General features: G+C 47.8%; 1 protein-coding gene across 1 annotated transcript in view; it reads left to right on the top strand.

Annotated features, from left to right (window-relative positions):
- The first annotated feature begins 18,334 nt into the window (after positions 1-18,334).
- Positions 18,335-20,931, top strand: part of Sgpl1 (sphingosine-1-phosphate lyase 1) — a 44,876-nt gene continuing 42,279 nt past the window's right edge. Inside the window, exons 1-2 of the mRNA XM_034524219.2 lie at positions 18,335-18,470; positions 19,445-19,514. Of these exons, the coding sequence (XP_034380110.1) occupies positions 19,488-19,514 (27 nt within the window). The 5' untranslated portion in view covers positions 18,335-18,470; positions 19,445-19,487. The remainder of the gene's footprint in view (positions 18,471-19,444; positions 19,515-20,931) is intronic.

Here is a 20,931-nt window from a genome sequence, read left to right as displayed (position 1 = left end):
CTTGAAATAGGCTTCTCACTGTGTAGTTTAGATTGAACAGAAACTTTGTTGTTGTTGTTTTGAGACAGGGTTTCTCTATGTAACCCTGGCTATCCTGGAACTCACTCTGTAGACCAGGCTAGCCTCGAAGTCAGAGATCTACCTGACTCTGCCTCCCAAGTGCTACGAGCAAAGGTGAGTGCTACCACCACCACCCACAGACCACAAACTTATGATCCCCCTGCATCAGATTCCTGAGTGACAGTAAAACAGAAGTATGGTAACACACTTAGCTGGTGGCCCTCTTAATTCCGAATATCACCCCAAGCTCTTGGATCCACAGGTCTGGTTCTTATAGTTTGCTGAGAAAACTATGCTATTCATAATGAAGTTACTGATAGCTGGCTTTCAAATGTTTCATCTCTTTAGGACCACTGTAGCTTCTTCCCATAAATCTGTCCAACTTAATGGAAACAGATGCTGCCTGACCATAGCTTTCCTTTTCCCTGTTCAATGAATGCAGCTAAGCATATTCCTCTATGGCCGAGTGCTGGAATTTTGTGACCTCTGCCATATCTTTCTAGCACAGGTTTATAGATGTAACTACCAAAGCGACAACCTCTCCGTGATATGAAAGAGGCTCTTTTTTCTCCTTTGTATATCTTCTAGCTCTGTTCTTGCTGTAAACTCATTCAAAAAAAAAAAAAAAAAAAGATTTTCCTCTGGCTATGCTGTAAACTGGTGGGAGCTTACCTGCTTTCAGACCTTGGAGGGGCCAGCTTACTTTAACTCACTACGATTTAGTGAGCGCTCATCTAAGTCTGCAAGAGGGGCCGCAGAATCGATGAGAAACCCCAGCTCCCAGAGACACAAGGGTCACCATTATGAACCTATGTGACTATGGGTACACATTGGCAGCTTCTAGGCCTCTGTTTCCTCATTACAAAACAGAGACAAGGATTCCACTCATCCCTCGAGGCTGCTTGATGGCTATGTGAGACAAGACTGAAATGGTGGTCAGCCAGCACAAGGCCTAGCCAGCCCACTGTTCATAAAAACCGAAGCAGATCATTTTGAGAATGGCGGCTCTATTTTGATGTTATTCTCTATGAGTGTGTAGGAAGAACTTGTGTGCCCACATGCCCTTTTCTCACAGGCTCTACGTTCTCTGCTTTGTCAGGATTCTGGGCAATGCCACTGAGTTGTTCTGGTGATAGCTGGCTACTCTGGGGTTTGGGTCTGTGCCAGACTCTTGGCACCTGCCCTGGCATTGCTGGTGTCTTGTTATTCTGAGGTTTGTGAGAGCCTTTTTTTTTTTTTTTTTTTTTTTTGTGGAGTTGGGAAGAAAGAGGAGGGTGTGGCTGCAGAGCCCACTTGACTCCTCCAGGCAGCCAAGCCTGGTCACCTGTCACTTTTGCTGGACTCTTAGGTCTGGGGCTGACATGTGTGGGCTAGTCTAAGCCAACACAGGGAAGGGTCAATAAACTGGAAATGCAGACACAGAAAGCAGCTGAGCTCTTTGGAAAGTCCAAGGTCAGGCACAAACAAGCAACTGAAGCATCTTTTCTTTGGCCTTTTTCCTAGTTCTCTGCTTACATTTTTCTTAGTGCCCACTGGTCCTCATAATTTCATGCGTCCCTTCTGCAAGTGTGCAAGGTTCAGGAAGAGAAAGGCTTCCTTTCTTGTTCGTCACCAGGCACGGGGCCCTTGATCTGTGCAGTAGCTCCCCGGGTTTGTTTTGTGATCACTTGTCAAGCACCTGCTACAGCACCTGGTGCTCAGTATCATCAAATGAATGAGCGAATCAATCCATCAATCAATCAGTTTCGGGTGCTTGCCTAATCCATTTATTTACTGCACCCCTGGATCCTTGCCTCATATGCACTAAGCCTGGCTAGTCTTAAATAACTGCACTGGCCCAAGCTTGCCTCGGAGTCTGTGGTATAGTTCTGTTGATTGACAAGTTTTTGTTTTTAAAGATTTATTTATTTTTATTTATATGAGTACACTGTTGCTGTCTTCAGACACACAGGAAGAGGGCATCGGATCCCATTACAGGTGGTTGTGAGCCACCATGTGGTTACTGGGACTTGAACTTAGGACCTCTGGAAGAGCAGCTAGTGCTCTTAACTGCTGTGCCCTCTCTTCAGCCCAACTGGCAAGTTCTTTTTTTTTTTTTTTTTTTTTTGGTTTTTCGAGACAGGGTTTCTCTGTATAGCCTTTGGCTGTCCTGGAACTCACTCGGTAGACCAGGCTGGCCTCGAACTCAGAAATCCGCCTGCCTCTGCCTCCCAAGTGCTGGGATTAAAGGCGTGCGCCACCACCGCCCGGCTAACTGGCAAGTTCTTAATGTGTTTTTCTGGAGACTTCTGGGTTATCTTGCTAGTCTCACAGAGTCTAACGCTTTTTTTTTTTTTTGGCTATAATTACCTTTCAGATTTTTGGTTCTCATACCTAGCTTCCTCTCCAGACTAGTCCCAGAATCATTTACGAGATCCATCAGGAAATGGGCTAAAGAGAAGGGTGAAGGGATCGATGGGCAGGAGAAAGGTTCAGTGATTAAGAGTACCAGTTACTGTCAAAGAGACCCAGGTTGAGTTTTTACACCCTTTCAAGTCTGTCTCTCTAGTTCTAGGAGACCTGATGCCCTCTCCTGGTCTTCACAAGCTCTGCACATAGTGGTGCATAGACATACATGCAGGGGCATAGTTCTAGGGTGAGGAGGACACCCTAGTGAGGATGAGGAGAGGTAAACCGAGGCAATGGCTGATCCTTAGGGGACTTAAGTACCACGGCTTTGGTTAACCAGGCTCTGCATGGTGCCTTTCTCTTTGATGTCTTCCTCAGATGTGGTGGGCTTCATTGGCAGACCAGTTCCATACTCTGGTAATGGCAGATGATTATTTCTGATTACCATGAATGGCATTCTTATCTTACCAGCCAAGAGCTTTCCACATGGCTTGGGGGAAGGCCCAGGCCACCTCTGTTGACCCTCACTGATGCATGTCCTGTGACTGATTCTCTGCCAACAGGCCTTGGGCTTTAGTTTGTTTTCATGGTTGTGATGTTGCAGAGATGTTGGGCAATCCCCGTAGGGCTTTCTGTTCTCAACCAGAAACTCTGTAAGGCTTCCCTGGAGTCCTCAGGCAAGCCGTATGGCTGTAAACAGTTTGCTTGATTCGTGTGGGGTTTTTGTGCGGAAGGGACTTGTGTGGCTTCACAGAAGAAACCAGTTTAAACAGACTCTTCGATAGTGCAATAGCAAAGACCGTAGGATGTCTGAATAGGCAGCCCCGGGACCTGACCCGCAGACAGACGTGATAGAAACGTCTGAAATTCGCAAATGGGCGGTAAACAGTAAGAATGGATCTTTGCAATTAGTTTGAGCATGTAATTGTCACTCAGCAGGTGCAACTATCCCCCTTGCAACACTGTTTCCTGTTTATAGTGGGTAATTGAGAACGGCAGTCCCTTCAAGCTGGTCTACAAAGGCTAGCTTCAAACTACTGGTCCATCAGGAAGCAGGTAGGCAGTGGCTACAACAGGGCTCTGGACACCTCCCAACCGGGTGTCTCCACTGATATTCAGAGCAAGCTTATCAAGGCTTGGGGGTTCTTCTTGATGCCCCACCCCCACCCCCCGTCCTGCTTGGACAATATCCCCACAGGCTTGGAAATGTATAACAACCAGAAATGTATTGGCTCGGGATGCTGGAGGCTGGAAATCCAAGATGCAGGGGCCAGCATCTACTGAGGAACCTCTGACTCTATCATACCCCAGCAGAAGGGCAGAGTGAGGCTGAGGGCAAGAGGAGGCTCAAGTTGATGGTGATGCTGATATTAGGAATTCACTCCAGAGGGCAGAGCTCTGATGGCCTAATTGCTTCTTAAAGATCTCCACCCCCTACACCCTTGCATTGCAGCCACTTATAACACGTGATCATTGGAAATCTATAACACTCGAACATGCAGGGCAAGATCAGCTGTGCAGCTTGAAAATCTAGGTCTCTTTGTTTGCTAAGTAGGATGCTGAGATAAAATAGCGGCGAATAAACAGAAACTTATTGTCTCACAGCTCTCGAGGGTAAAGGTCAAGGTGCTGGGACAGTGTAGGCGCTTCTGAAGGCGGGGGAGAAAGGTTTCCTATCTCTTAGCTCTCGGTGATTTGCCGATGATCTAATCCCTTTGCCTTAGAAAACCCATCAGCTCTATTCACGCCCGTTCAAATTTCCCCCTTTTAAAATTTAGATTAAATAAAGGGTTATTGTGTGTGCACAAACACGGGGTATATGTGTGTGTATGTGTGTCTCTGTGTGTGTTAGGGCATGGGTACATGTAGTCAGAAGACAACTTCATAGATTTCTCTTCTACCTCTACATGGGCTCTGAGGTATCAAACTCAGTCTGTCAGGCTTGTGTAGGAAGTGTCTCTACCTGCTGAGCCATCTTGCTGACCATCAGTTACCTCTTCCTAAGGATATCAGTCACTTGGGGCAAGACACCTAACCTGTCCAGGCACTACACGGTGTCCTCGATGCTTTCATGTTCTAGTAGTTACAATCTGGGAACGGGAGGGTTAGGAGTTCAACATAGGGATAGCCAAGGGCATAATTCATCCCCGATGGTCTCACCATCCGCACCAGACAACACCCTGTTGGTCACTGCTGTACTGATTCTGACTTATGGGAAACCATAAAAGCAGAAATGTGATGGTTAAGGGCGAGGCCCCTGTTCTGCTGCAGTAAATTAAAGGTAGAACCCATTAGGAACGGGGAGATAGCTCAGCTGATAAGTGCTTACTGTGCAGGCATGAGCCTCTGACTGGTACAGCACTGGCCTGCCATGTGTGAGTCTTTGGACAGGATTGCTAGCATTGCCAAAAGTAAAATAAAATAAAATAAAATGATGAGATTCTGTCTTAAAATAATCAACTAATAAATAATATAGATTAGCAAAATAAAATTGAGAATTTTATGGAGCGTTTCTATCTTGCCTTGGAAAAGCTACATGCTGATCCTCTTCTCTCTCTCTCTCTCTCTCTCTCTCTCTCTCTCTCTCTCTTTTTCTCTCTCTCCAGTTTTTTAGAGACAGGGTTTCCCTGTGTAGCCCTGGCTATCCTGGACCTACTTTGTAGACCAGGCTGGCCCTGAACTCACAAAGATCTGCCTGCCTCTGCCTCCCAAGTGCTGGTGTGCGCCATCATGGTGGGCTCCCTTTGTCTGTCTAAAGCTGTAGTGCCCGTGACCTCCAGCACTAAGCCCTATCTTCTATTCCCATATTTTTCTGCTTTCTTTCCTACAGCCTAGGCACCCTCTAACAGGATCAAGAAGCATGATTTGTTATGTTTATCGCTCCCCTCCCACCAGAGCAGGGGCAGAGATCTGTCTTGCTCAAGGATACATTCCACACCCAAGATGTTGACACCTAGCAGTTTAATAGTTGACTGAATGGACGATTGAGTCTGTAGCCTACATTCCCAGATGGCTGGTCACTTGACCTACCCAGGGCTCCTGAAGGCAAGTGCTTTGCTCATATATGGCCTAACACATCTGTGGCTGCTAACTGGCACGCCAGGCTCTCCTCTGGACTTGTCTCTGGCCACATCGGCCTTTCTTCCCAGACCAGTGCCTGAACAAGTGCACTTTGCTCAGCCAGAGCCTCTCCTGCCTGCCTGCCTCTGCATGGCTAGTCCTTAGTTGTCTGTGTGCTCAGCTGGGATGGTCCTGGATCCCTGTTTTTAGGTCAACGCCACTCGGCAAGGAGAAGAACTAACTTTAGAATTTAAGAAAAAAGTTCTGAGAACATTCTTCATATTTAATTTTGTGCTCTGTGTGTGTGTTTATGTGTAGACTAGTGTTCAACCTTGAACATCTTTCTCAACTCTTCTTATATCACTCTGTGAGACAGTCTGTTACTGAACCCGGAGCTCACTGATTGCCCTGGACTAGTTGGCTGCCTAGTTCCAGGAACCCTTCTGTCTCTGCCCCACCCAGTAGAGGATTACATGCCTGTTCTACTATTTCCAGCTCTCTCTCTCTCTTTTTAAAGTTTTTAATTTATGAAGCAATTATTTTATGTGCATGGATATTTTGGCTGCATGTGTGTTTGTGTGCCACATGAGTACACGGAAGCCAGAAGGGGAGCTGGATCCCATGGAACTGGAGTTATGAATGGTTGTGAGCTGCCATGTGGGTGCTGGAAATCAAACCTGGGTCCCCTGCAACAGCATCTGGGGCTGTTATCGTCAAGTCGTCCCTCTAGGCTGTGTCGAGCATTTTCAGATGTGTTCTGGGGAATCTAAGAGTTGGATCATCATCCTTGCATGACGAGCACTTTACTGATTGAGCCACCTTCCCAGGCATTTTCACTTTTCAAAGACAGGGTGTCACTATGTAGCCCTGGCTAGCCTGGAACTTGCTACACAGACCAGCCTGGCCTTGAACCTGTGCTGGTCCTCCCATCTAAGCACGCTCAGCTTTTGATTTCTGTCTTTAAAGACGATAGTCATCTCGTAAAGATGGATGGCTGCTGACTCTCCTGACCTCCGAACTGGAGAGCTGTACTGTCTTGCGTTCTGTGAGTCCAGTCCCTCTGAGTCACCCTGGAAACTGGTTCTACCGGAACATACCAAGAGAAACTGTGTGCCTAGAGATCTTATATAGGGTGAAAAGACACCATGACCAAGGCAACTCTTATAAGGGACAACATTTAATTGGGGCTGGCTTACAGGTTCAGAGGTTCAGTCCATTATCATCAAGGCAGGAGCATGATAAAGTACAGGCAGGCATGGTGCTAAAAAGAGCTGAGAGTTCTATATCTTGTTCTGAAGGCAAACAGGAGAAGACTATCTCCCACGAGGCTAGGAAGAGGGTCTCCAAGCCTACTCCTTCAGTGACACTTCCTCCAACAAGGCCACACCTCCCATTAATACCACTTCCTATGGGCCAAGCATGTTCAAACCACCATACCAGGTTTGCAATGATTTTATTGGTCTCTGTTTACCCAGGACTTAGATTACCCTAAGTACTCCTTCAATAGGCTCTGTCTGTGCAGACAAGGCCGGGAGCTAGCCTGCTCTCTCAGGGCATCTACTCATACTGTTCATCCTCCCAGCAGAACCGGGACAAAAGCTTCTCCAACAAATGATTGCAAGGCAGACAGCCCCTCCTAGGAACCTGGAGTCGTCAAACAGAGACCTCTGGGAAGTGAAACTCAAGCAGTCATAGAGAAATCTAGACTACAGACCTGGAGAGTAGTTTCCCTTTTCTACCTAATCATTATGTTATTGATTGATTGGTTGATCGACTGGTGGTGGTGGAAGGAGTAAGACAGGGTTTCACTGTGGAACTCAAGCCTTCAGTTAGAGAGATCCTCCTGCCTCAGCTTTCCAAATGCTAGGATTACAGGCTTGTATCAATACACTCAGTTTTGAGATAAGGGAATTGAAATTCAGAGACTGTAAATGGTGCATCAAAACTATATAGCACATATCCCCAAAGCCAACACAAGAAATAACTATATTTCTGGCTCTGAGTTCTGGGTCTAAAATATCAGGAAACCTGGATTCAGACTCTGCTAGCTGCAAGACCAAGGCATAGGAAGAGATGAAACAAACTGCCAGCTTTTACCCAGAAGTGAACGACATACACAGGGCCCAGGACTCCATTCTTTATTCACTTCATCTGCAGGAGAATCTCAATATGTAGCCGTTGAGAAGCTCTTGGGAGCCGGGCGGTGGTGGTGCACGCCTTTAATCCCAGCACTTGGGAGGCAGAGGCAGGTGGATTTCTGAGTTCGAGGCTAGCCTGATCTACAGAGTGAGTTCCAGGACAGCCAGGGCTACACAGGAAAACCCTGTCTCGAAAAAAAAAAAAAGCTCTTGGGAGGTTGGGCATGGTGGTCCCTGCCTGTTATCCCAGCACTTCAGAGCTGAAGGCAGGCCGACTTTGGCTACATAGTGAGTTTGAGGCCAGCTTGGGTTGTGTGAGAGACCCTGTCTCCTGCCTGCACCCTGGAAACAAAGTGCAAAGCAGAGGCTAAAGGTTTGTGTCAACTGTTAAAAGCATGGGCTGATCTTCCAGAGGACCTGGTTCGGTTCCCAGCACCCACACAACAGCTCACAATCATCCACAACTCCTGTTCCAGGGGTTCTGATGTTTTCTTCTGGCTTCTGTGGGTACTGCACATCCATGGTATACAGAGATACATTCAGGCTCCCTCTAGAGCATCCTGGAAATGAGAAAACTCATGATCACAATTACAGAAATAGTCCCCTTGGAGATTCAGTGACAGAATGCAGCTCCCCATAATGAAGACCTGTGCGTCTTTCACTTTGGCCAAAAGATCCAAAATTTTAGCTTCACATACAAAAATCAAAGTTTTGTTTCCATTCATTGCTTTTGTTTTTGTGGCTGTTACTGTTTTGTTTGTTTGTTTGTTTTAAAGGAGTCCAATGTATAGTCCAGGCTGGCTTGGAACTTACTATGCAGCCAACACTGGCCTCAAACTTGTGATCCTCCTGCCTCAACTTCCTAAATCTTCAGTCATGGCATTTCATGTTTTGTTTGTTTTGTTTTTTTGGAGTGGGGGAAGGGCTGGTTTCATTATTTATTCTTCCAGGAAAAAATACAATTATGGTGTTGCAAGCTACCCATATGTTGTATTTGAAATTTTTAAAGATTTACTTTGTGTGTGTGTAATGCATTCGTGTGTGCATTCGGTGTGTGTGTGGTGTGTGTACACAAACATGCATGTGGGTGTCTGCAGAGACCAGAAGAGGGCATCTGATCTTTTGGGGTTGGGTTAACAGTTACGATTTGCCTGACATGGAAGCCTGGACTCCACCTCATTTCCTCTGTAAGAGCAGCAAGTATTCTTAGCCACTGAGCCATCTCTCCAGCCCAAGAAATTGTCCATTTTGCAGTTTTGGGAAATTACATGCCTTGTGACAAGACTACTCATATAGTAATTGAGTCACCAAGACACCGCCACTGTCTCTGTCTGGCCTGCATGGGTAGCTCTCCTCTTTGTGATAATAGCAGGTTAGTGGTTCTGTGACAATCCTCCCAGAGTCTTTATGGCTTTGACTTGCTGAGCCCTTTGAACTGAAGAACCCAGGTACTTCTGACCCTCCTGGTTCCTGCCCTCCTTCCCTTCAAAGCCTAAGGAGAGACTTTATCTTCTGACCATTCCTTATCTTCCTGGAGATCCAGAGAAAGACTCAGCTGTCACGAACTTCTCCCTCACCAGCAAGGTGGGGCAGAAAGAGACTCCAGGCAGTGTCATTGGCTCGGTCACCTGTTCTAATGGCTGCTTCCAGGCAACTTACATTACCTGAGAGATCTTTCACATACTTAGCAAGACAACCTTCATTGACTGTGTGTTTCCCTCTCTTCTGCCCTACCAAGCCTTGTCACACCGTCCTGGGTAGTAGCCTCTCAGCATGCTAGATAAATGTCAACCATCCAGATTTCTTTAAGGATTATATTTGTGGGGCTCCTGCTTGGAATCCCATGATATGATCATGTGGTTTCTCTCCTATTCACCTGCCTACCATCAACTTCATAGATAAACCATCGAATCTGCAGCAGTTAAGGATTCCTGCTGCCGCCGGGCGGTGGTGGCACACGCCTTTAATCCCAGCACTTGGGAGGCAGAGACAGGTGGATTTCTGAGTTCCAGTCCAGCCTAGTCTACAGAGTGAGTGCCAGGACTACACAGAGAAACCCTGTCTTGAAAAACAAAACAAAACAAAACAAAACAAAACAAAACAAACAAAAAAAAAGATTCCTGCTGCCAGAGTTCGATACCCAGGACTCACACCTGGGACTCACATAGGTGGAAAGGGAGAACTTCCCATTAGTTGTTGTCTGCATCTCCACATGCACACACTCCACACGCATGTGCACACCGTAGCATGCAGCTTCTCCTGCAAAATTATATCTATAAGCATAAAACATGTTTTAAAAAATAATTTGATGCTGGGATAGTAAAAGGGAGTTATAATAATATGAGTATTAGATTTAATAGGACTGGGGGACTTACTGATCTCCAAATAGCAATACCTATAGGCTTCCAGTAGCCCGGCAGCCCACAGGAGCTTTACAAAGGCTTAGTTAGAGAGAGGCTGGTGGGAGGGGCCAAGCAACTTGCTAAGATAAAGTCCTTAACTGTGCTTAGCTCATCTCAGAACTCTGACAGGGATCTGGCAATGGAGAAAGTAAGTGGGATAATGTTTATAAATGTCAACTGGAGAGACGAGCCCAGTGTGGGTACTGGGCATAGCTGTTGCAATAGCCCGAGTACGACATTATAAATTTTGATTTGAGAATCCTGGAAGCCCATCCAGCTCAGAGAGTTAGAACAACTTGCCTGTACCTTATTCCATCAGACATATCTGACAAACCCTGCATGGCTGAGAGAAGAACTCTGATTAGACAGAAACAAGAGAAAAACTCAGTGTTTTCCAAAGAAGCAACAGAGTCAGACATGACGGCACATGGATGTGACCCCAGCACTCTGGAGGGGGAGGCAGGAGGATTAGGAGTTTAAAGTCATCCTCAGCTACATATAGAATTTTTTAAAAAAAAGATTTATTTATTTTATGTGTATGAGTACACTGTCACTCTCTTCAGACACACAAGAAGAGGGTATCAGATCCTGTTGCAGGTGGTTGTGAGCCACCATGTGGTTGCTGGGAATTGAACTCAGGACCTCTGGAAGAGCAGTCAGTCCTCTTAACCACTGGGTCATCTCTCCAGCCCACATATAGAATTTAAGACCAGCCTGGACAACATGCTATCTACAGAAGCAAAACAAAGACACACCTGCACACATACTTACACACACACACACACACACACACACACACACACGTACACATTCATGCACACACACACAAATAAAGTAGCTTGTGGATATAGCTTAGTTGGTAGAATGCTTGTTTAATATACATGAAGGCCTTGGGGTCAATCTTCAGCATGTTCATAAACTGAGCATGGTGTCACCCATAAACCCAGCACTTGGGAGGAGGAAATAGGAAGAGGGTTTCAGGGTTGATCGCAGCTGAATTTGAAGCTAGCTTGGGATAGAGAAGACCCTGTATCAGCAAACAACAAAACCAGTTGAAGCCAGCTGGCCAGTTGAACAAGGCCCACGGTATGCATTCTACAAATGCAGCTCTTCCTGCTTCTTCTTGCTGTGGAACTTTAGTGTTTTCTTTTTTATTTTATTTTATTTTTATTTATTTATTTATTTATTTATTTATTTATTTATTTTTAGTGTTTTCTTCACTTTTAAATTGCATTTGTGTTTGTGCTTGTTCTCACTCTCCACCATGTGGATTCCAGGGATTGATTGAACTCAGGACAGCAAGGGTGTCTTTTTCATTTGTCCTTTACTTTCTGAGCCGTCTCACCGAATCTCTGTAAATTAGCTTACCTAATTTCATAGCATGCAAAGGCACTGGACAGAGTTTAAAAGATAATGCTGTCCCTTTCACCTCAAAGAATAGCGTGGACGGACGCATTGGCAGCAGACACCACATCCATCCCTCGCATCCACCTGGCTGACAGTGAGAACTTGTGTGTTCTCGAAGAAGGATGCTGGGTAGACAAACATCCAGAGTAAGATCCAAGCTATCTAAGCTTTCTGGCAGGCCTTGACGTGCAGTTTAACCCGAGTGTCTTTTATTGTTGTTCAAATGATTTTAATTACTGGAAAGTTAAATACACACGGGCGCGAATACACACACACACACACACACACACCTCTATATCAGGGTGGGGTGGGGGAGGGGCTAGCCGAGGCCCACATGCTGTGTGTCTGAGGACAGGCCACCTGTCTTCAAAGTTGTTTTGTTGTAATCTTCACTGATTTCCTTCTGCCAAAGGAAGTTTCTATTTGTTTAGCTTTTTAATAAAGTTAAGGTTTTCTGAAGGTTTTATTTGTTGTTGTTGTTGTTGTAGTTGTTTGGTTTTTTTGTCCACAGTAGGCATCCTTGGGAAGGGTGGGGCTTCCTTGGAAAATTAGTTTTGTGAAGGCTTGGTCCCAGTGTCTTTGGAGATGAACACCTAAGATGAGGGAGAACAAGAGGCCACTCAAGCCAGGGGTGTGTGTGTGGGGTGTGGGTGTGAGGAGGTGGGGGGGAGGGGAGGTGCAGCGACTCACTGTTCCTCTCTGCTTGTCACACAGCAAATCTCCTAATAGGTGGCCAGTAAGGTTGAACCCAGCCTGCTCCTGGAACTATATGTTCATTCTGGCCTTATGAACCTTTTTTTTTTTTTTCCCTATGATTTCCCTATGTATTTCTTTTCTTTTCTTTTTGTTTTGTTTTTGGTTTTTCGAGACAGGGTTTCTCTGTGTAGCCCTGGCTGTCCTGGAACTCACTCTGTAGACCAGGCTGGCCTTAAACTCAGAAATCCGCCTGCCTCTGCCTTCCAAGTGCTGGGATTAAAGGCGTGCGCCACCACTGCCCAGCTCTCTATGTATTTCTGATTGTCCTGGAACTCACTATGTGTAGTGTAGACTAGGCTGGCTTTGAACTCAGAGCTCTGTTTACCTCTGCCTCCTCAGTACTGGCATTAAAGGCATGTACTAACTGCTTATGAACTCTTTGTTGGATTCTGCAGGTTGCCTTCCTGATTTCTTCAAGGCTCATAGTTGCTGGGCTCCTTTTTGGAATCCCATGTTACAATCCTGTGGTTTCTCTCCTGTCTGTCTGCCTATTGTCAGCTTATCTTTATGTTTCCAGATTCCTCTCCAGCAGGAACTCGATCTCTCTCTCTCTCTCTCTCTCTCTCTCACACACACACACACACACACACACACACACACTCACAGGGGGGAAGAGGGGAGGGGGAGAGGGAGAGGGGAGGGGAAGAGGGAGGAGGAGAGGGAAGGGGGAGAGGGAGAGGGGAGGGGAAGAGGGAGAAGGAGAGGGAAGGGGAGAGGGAAAGGGGAGAGGGAGAGAGAAAGAGAGAGAAAGGGGGAGAGAGAGAGAGAGAGAGAGAGAGAGAGAGAGAGAGAGCCCAATCTGAGCAAGGTGTATCAGAAACAGAAGTCAGGCCCACTGTGGTGATGTTTGCCTCAAATCCTAGCACTTGGGAGGTTACTACACAGCAGGTTCCAGGACTACACAGATCCTATTGTTGGCACATATTTTTGAGCTACTTTAGACTACTTCCTGCTGATTAGGGGTGTTGGGTTCCTTAGGGGAAGTTATGTCTTCGCTGTGAGGATATACAATTTCTCTTCTTTGCATTTGACAAACTGCAAGAGCAGAGAGCAGCAGCAGCAGCAGCAGCCACCAAGGCCTTCTTGGGGCTATCCCATTTATACCCTCTCCAGTGTCCCCAGAATTAAGCTATCTGCGGCTGGCAAAGGTTAAGCCCCTGCTAGTGCACGAGGCAAATCATAATCACCTGCTGTGAAGCAGCCTCTTCTCCCACACCTGAGATTAAAACAAAAACATATTCACATAACATATTTTTTTTAAGAAAGCAAATTTCTCACTACCCTCTATTAAAAAAAAAAAAAGGCAGGAGGGGGAGGGGGGAGGGGGGAAATGTGCCTGTATATGGAGGAGACATCACTTACTAGGCCGTGGTGGCTATCATTTTAAGCAGAATCAGATGTGCTGGTGTGAATACTCTCTTCAGTTATTAGATTAGGTACAGGCACTGTAGTGAAATCTTCCCTGCGTAAACTGAACACATCACATGGTTGTGTGTGTGTGTGTGTGTGTGTGTGTGTGTGTGTGTGTGTATGTCCCAGAGTGGCTTCTTTCCTTCCCTCAAACTCTGCTTCAGAGAGATCTCCAGCTCCTCACTGGTTCCCAGCAGCATTTAGTCCATCTCAATCTCTTGTTATCTTAGGAGGCACCAAGTACCTCCTAAGGGACAGCCTGGGGACATAAGCTCTCCCTTCAACACACGTGACCCATGCTTGTTCTTCATTGACCTTCCTAAAGAGTTGCAAACAAATGCATTGTAATAAGAACACACTAGCATTCTCTGCAAATGAGGGGTATATGTGTGTGTGTTCTCAGATCTTGTTATGTAAAGATAAAGACCTGGGGAGCTTGTTACAGTGTAGGTACTGATTCGGGCCTGGTTTGAGGCTCAAAAGCCCAAGTTTTACTTAACAAGTTCCCAGGTGATGCCAAAATTGTTCTTGGGAAATGACAATTCGCTCAAGGTGGTTTTAGGCAGCCCTCTCTCTTTCTCTCAGCCAGCTGAGCTTAGGAGAAGAGCCCCAAAGCTTTAGGTTTCTGTTACTCTTTGCCTCCACCCTCACCCCACCCTTTCTCTGTCTGTCTGTCTGTCTGTCTGTCTGTAACACACACACACACACACACACACACACACACACACACACACACACACGGGGGGGGGGAGGGGAAAGGAGGGAAGGAGGAAGAGAGAGAAAGAGCTTACAAAAGCACCAGTCAGGAATCAGAGGCTGCGAGCCTAGACCTGTTTTGTAGTTTCTACTTTGCTGAGAAGTGCCAGGAGCTGCAGCTCTCTCCAGCCAGTTCTAGACTCCATCAGACAAATAGCTAGCTCAAGGCCCCTCTCACTCTTTGTCATTAATTAACAAGTCTCCCCCAGGTTCCTTTGAAGTCTGAAGCCTTGGCTTTCCCAGTTAAGCTCTACTTCCCCTTGTTTTTGGAAGAAGGTCATCCTCTCAGGTCGCCAGGTGCCCTTATTTGTCAGTTGCAAAGGAGGGATTTAGAGTCAAGGGACCTGGGCAAGCCAGGACACAAAATGGGCATGTACATAGAAACACAGATCAGAGTATATATAGTTCTTGCCAAAGAAAAGATCAGTCAAAATGGTTGACCTAGTTTGTATTTCTGGGAAGGATCAGACTCGTATGGGGGGATCAGACATTGCCCTCCAGTCACCTGGGTGCATGAGTTCTAGATTCAAGAATGAGGGGCTAGGAATTGCTTAGCAGGTGCAGGTAAGAGAACATCAGTTCGAATCCTCAGCACCATGTGAAAAGCCATGTAGAGCCATGCTCACCAGTGTTGGGGTTGGGTAGGGGGCTCAAACAGGTGATCACTGGGTCCTGACTATCCACACATCATCTGCAAGCCTCTGTGCATGTGCATAGAGCATGCACAACCACACACGTGTACACACACGGGAGGGGGCATTCTTAAGTATTAAATAATTCTATATGTACCTGGCAGCTAAGGAGCAGGCTGGAGACAGTACCTCTGATCTGAAGAAGTCCTAAAACCGGAGACCTGGAGTATTCAGGGTGGGTCTTATGTAACTCTCCAAGAGCAGGCATTGGAAGGGGTGTGTCCATCAGGGGCTATCTCAGGGGATCTGGATGGCGGAGAGAGGTGCCTGGGGCTTTTGGTTGTGTAAGGGTGAGGAGGACCCCAGCAACCTGCCAGATTTCTTCAGGGTCTTAACTGCTGTGAGAGGGAGAATGGGTTCTGCCACGGGATGCAGAAGTGGCACAATGTCCCATCCCAGACACACCAGATGGAGATAAGGATGGCATTGCAAGCATGCCCTTATTTGAGAATCACCATTTACAAGGGGGCAAAGTTGGCTGTCACTGTTCTAAGTGTGCTGTCACCTGCTCCAGCACATAAGCGTAGTCATACATATTTGAGCGGCAGTTTTTTTTTCCCAACCTGGTGTGAAGGGTAACCTTTGTGACCCCGGTGGGTGGATCCTTCCACTTGAATTGTAGTGATTCCCAGCTTTGCTTCTGAAAATACCATTTCTGCCAAGTACTTATACCATTTGTCCTCTGTTTATTTCCTTTGAGGGTGTGAAGGCTAGGGTGGTATTATTTCCATTAACCAAGTTGACATGCTGGTTTTCATCAAACATCTTTAACCTTGATGGGAAAATCAAGTTTTGAACACAGAAAAGAGATCAAGGGTGGTCAGTCCCTTACTTACTCAGTGAACGTAACACAAACTAAAGAGGGGCTGGAGAGATGGCTCAGCAGTTAAGAGCACTGGCTGCTCTTCCAGAGGTCCTGAGTTCAATTCCCAGCACCCACATGGTGGCTCACAACCATCTGTAATGGGATCTGATGCCCTCTTCTGGTGTGTCTGAAGACAGCTACAGTGCAATCATGTAAATAAAATAATCTTTAAAAAAATGAAACAATAAATATATTTTAAAAAGAAAATGCTTCTATGAGATTCAGGCTATAGGAAAGACTATAGGGCATTTTCTTAATTAGGGATTGATGGGGAAGGGTCTGGCCTATTGTGAGTGCTATGCCTGGGCTAGTGGTCCTGGGTTCTATAATAAAGCAGGCTGAGCCAGCCATGGGGAGCAAGGCAGTAAGTATTACTTCTTCATGGCCTCTGTGTCAGCCCCTGCCTCCAGGTTTCTGCCCAGCTTGAGTTCCTGTCCTGACTTCCTCTGATGATGAACAGTGATGTGGAAGTGTAAGCTGAATAAACCCTTTCTTCTCCAAGTTTCTTTGGTCATGGTGTTTCAGCATAGCAATAAAAAGCCTGTCGCGCCCCGCTTGTCCAGCAAGGAAGATGCGACAAACCAGATTCTTCTCAACAGCCTTTATTGGAAGCGCTCTTTTAGCTTTCTGGGAGAGACTCACTCGAATGCCCAGAACGGGCTGCTTATATACCCCCAGCCCTGGGCGTGGCAAAGCACATGGAGGTGTCCGATTGGTCAATTTGCAATGACTCATTAGCATACTCATTAGCATACCCCACCTGGGAGGGGGTGATTGGCCAGGTTCGTGGTACCCTAGTTGTACCTCATTTGCATGCCCCGTTTGGGAGGGGCTGGAGTCAAATTCCTAAGTTCACTGATAGTTTTACCTGAGCCTGAGTAGCCGCCATCTTGGATTGTGCCTCAGAGCGGCTGAATGTCAGCGAATGTCAGCGCTGTCATCCGCTTTGAGGCTGGGGCGCTGCTTCTCTCAGCTGGCAGCTGCAGCCGCTTTTCGAAGCAGGCATGGCTGCCACTTTTCAAAGCAGGCAGCCGCTTTTAGTCAGCGGCGCCGTGAGAAAAGACGGACAGCCGTTTTGAGTTGGCGGCAGTGTCGCCGCTTTTCAAGCTGACAGACCTGTGGTGCCTTCCAGCCGTCAGGTCTGTCAGGTCAGCTGCTTACAAAAGCCTAAAACACTCGGTTAAAAGTCTCAAAGCTCTTTCTTTAAAGACCCCAGTCAGTTGGTTGCTTAGATCAGTCTTGTCTGCAGACACTGGCTGGAAGTGACCAACTGTGTTCAGAATGCAAGGGGTGTGGGTTGGGGAGTAAGGGTCTTGTTTTAAGGCCCTGGTGGGCCTCAAAATTGCAGCAGTGTTCCTGCCTCAGCCTCTTGAGTGCTGGGATTACAGGAACAAACCACCACACCAGGTTCAAGTTAGTTACTTCAAACATTTATTTTTATTTATGTGTTAAGTGGTGTGTGTGTGTGTGTCTGTGTGTGTATGCCCTCAGAGGCCAGAAGACAATGTCAGACTCCATGGACCCAAAGTAGTGGTTGGGAGCCATCTTAAGTAGGTGCTAGGAGCCAGCCTCACCTAAGCCCTCTCTCCCCAGTCCCTTCAAACAACTAACTTTTTATGGATATAATTTCAGTACTCGGGAGCTTGAGACAGGAGGATTGATTCAAGCTCAAGGCCAGTCTAAAGCTCACAGGACAGAGTGAGGCCCTGTCTCAAACGAATAAACACTAACCATCCCCCAAACTGCTAAGCATGGCACACCTTTACAATCTCAACATTTGGGAGGCGGCAGGCAGGATGATTGTGAGTTCACAGTTATCCCAAGACACACGACCAGTTTGAGGCCAGCATGGCCTACATTAGAACTTGGCTCAAAAACGAAACAAAGAATTGTTAGATGTCTAGCTTTTTGGAAGGCTGTGGTGAGGTGGGAGAATACACAGAGAAAACAGAAAGAGCTCAAAGCCAGCCTAGGCAACTTAGTATAAAAAGCCTGCATCATAAAACCACAACAAACAGCAGGAGCAATAAAAGACAAATAAAAAGAGTGGCTTGAAGAAGTTGTAAACCAACAGGGCCAATGACTGGCTCTAGGCGAGACCCCTGGACACCCCATCCGGCTTAGACACAGCCCCTGCCCCGCCGGCAGGCGGCGCGCACGCCTACACGGCTCTCTGCGCCCCGAACCTCGCCGCCGAGGCTCTGAACTCTGGCGCCACTGCTCAGGCCTGGCTACAAACTCCCGCCTGGGTCTCCCCCGAGGCCGCACCCCGGCTCCCCATCAGCCGAGCCCCAGCAGTCCGTGGGCGGAGTGCGGCAGGGCGAGCCCCCGCGCAGCGTCGGACGTGCGCGCGCCCTACAGCGGCGAGGCCGCGCACGCCCCGGGGCTCCTGGAGGCGGGCGGGTACCCCAAGGCCATTTCCGGGAGGGGCGGGGCCGGCGGCGGCGCACCTCCAATCTCGGCGGCGGCGGCGGAAGGGGGGAACCCAGGTCCAGCGGCGGGCGAGTGAGTCGCTCGCGGAGCCGAGGCGCGTGAGGTGGGTGGGCCAGCTGAGCCTCTGCGGGGAGGAAGGCGCGGGGCCACGGCTTGAGAAGGTGGAGCCGCTGCGCCCGGCCGGACCCCGGCCGGAGCTGTGGGGAGCCAGGAGGAACCGGAGGGATCAGGGCCAGGGTTGAAGGGACAGGAGGGAGGCCGAGCTGTGGTTGGGGAACCGAGAGGGAACCGGGCTGTGGGGAGCGCAGCCCAGGCTGAGCGGGAGCTGCGTTCAGGGGAGCAGGGGAGCGGGTCTGTAGTTCAGGGAGAGCTGGGCCGAGGGGAGCGGGGCCCGGACTGAGGGGAGCGGGGCCGGGGCTGAGAGGGAGCTGGGCTGAGGGGGAGCCGGGTTGAGGGGAGCAGGGCCTGGGCTGAAGGGGAGCCGCGTTGAGGGGAGCAGGGCCCAGGCTGAGGGGGAGCCAGGCTGAGGGCGAGCTGGGCTAAGGGGAGCAGGGCTCAGGCTGAGGGGAGCGGGGTCCGGGCTGAGGGGATCAGGGCCCAGGCTGAGAGGGATCCGGACTGAGGAGGATCTGGGTTATGGGGAGCCAGGCCTGGTCTGAGGGGGGTGGGTCCCGATTGATGGGGAGCCAGGCTGAGGGGGTGGGGGAGACCCAGGCGGGAGTTTGTGGCCAGGGCTGAGAAGTGGCGCCAGGGTTCAGGGGCTCAGCACTCTTGCCGAGCTTCGGGGTGCCGAGAGCCATGAGCGGCTGAGTGGGGGAGGGAGGTCTGCCTGGAGGACCCCAAGTGTGGCTGGCACAGAGGCGGTGGAGCCCTGGGCCCGGGGAAGGGGCGTGTCCCCCGCACGCACTCCGCGGGCTTCTGTTCTCCGGGATTCTGGTGTTGGGTTCCGCCAGATTGCTGACAAACCCCCGCAGGGAAATCCCGAACCTTCCAAGGGGCCAGGCAGGCAGCAGATGCCGCAGAGTGGCGACTTCAGCAAGTCTTAGAGTAAACAGATGATGCGGTTCCCCTTTTCAGACGCAGAAGCAGAGGAGCCCTGAGGAGCCGTCTGCAGGGGAAGATGCCTAGTACCGACATTCTCAAGTTGGTGAGTCCCATCCCTTCACTCTTAGTCAGAAGACTCTGAGTCATGTGGCCGTTTCCCCTCTGTGGCTCGCTTTTGCTCAAAGCTGAGCATTCTCTGCCTCTTTTTTGAAGCTGGAGCTAAAGATCAGGGTGACTAAATGGATGAATCCAGTAAATGTAGAACTTAGAAATTCCTGGAGAATCTTTTTTACAGCCCTTGCTGGTGGCTCTTGGCTCTTCCTGCTCCTACCACTAGAGCAATTGCTTTTGTTTTGTTTCTGAAACAATGGCTGCCCGTGTAACTCAGGGTAGCTTGGAACTCAGCAGGTATCCTTGGCTTGAATTTTTAGTAATTTTCCTCCCTTCACCTTCTAGTGCTGGGATTTTTGTTTGTTAGAGGTTTTTTGGTTGGTTTTGGAGACAGGAACTCATTATGTAGTCCAGGCTAACCTGTAACTTGCTATCTAGATCAGGCTGGCCTGGAATTCTGAGATTGACTTGCCTCTGCTTCTTGAGTGCTGGGATTAAACAAAGAGTAACCACAAGCTTGTTTTGTTTTTGAGGCAGAAGCTGTCAGTGTAGTCTAGGATGGTCTTGAACTAGCAATCCTTCTTCAACCTCCTAAGTGTGCCATCATGCTGGGCTCTTTGAGACAGCATATCACTAAGTATGCTGGATGTCTATGAACACTTTAGGCAGCTGGAGCTGGCCTTGAACTCTGTATAGTGCAGATGAGAGACAGGAATACTTGTTAGTCTTCAGAGTCTAATGAAAAGTCCACTGAAAATAGATCTTGTCCAAATTTCATGAATTTTCAGTAGGTAATAAATAGCCTTATTCAAATTTTTATTGCAAGAGAATTATGTTTAAAAATGTTGGAAACTAAATAAAAGGAGTCTAATCTCTCCATCCCCCTTCACCCCTCCTTGCAACAGTCTGTTACCAAGAGACAATTGCTGTTGGCATATTGGATGGTCAATGGAGAATGGTTCCTACAATGGGAAGTCGCTGGCTTTCCTCTAATATAGCTGGACGTGTTCGTAAATGCTGAATTCCCATACAGAAGTAGAATATTTCTTCCTGTGAGGACTTGTATTTATTTGGGGGGAAGGTTAATAAACCTCTAAGTCTGATTAGGACTTACATTCATTTAGTATATTTGGAATCCTTTTTGTTCTGAGTTATTTCTCTTGCTGTCATCATACCCATTGGTGACTTCCTGGTACTGTAGAATGGAGATTTTGTTCAACTTAATTGCAGTAAGGAATTGACACAGATACGAATGATCTTTGACAAGTCATTTTCTAAAGATAACATAGAGGTTGCATAAAAGTGCTTTCATTAGAAAGGCTATCATCTTTCTCAACTATAGTGTGTTATTGCCTAGGGCTAAGAAGTTAAAAAAAAAAAAAAAGGACCAGACCTAAGTTTTCATAATA

Source organism: Arvicanthis niloticus, chromosome 20 (genome assembly GCF_011762505.2).
Source record: "Arvicanthis niloticus isolate mArvNil1 chromosome 20, mArvNil1.pat.X, whole genome shotgun sequence".
Lineage (NCBI taxonomy): Eukaryota > Metazoa > Chordata > Mammalia > Rodentia > Muridae > Arvicanthis > Arvicanthis niloticus.
The sequence above is the reverse complement of the archived record's forward strand: the minus strand, read 5'-3'. Positions and strand labels throughout refer to the sequence as shown.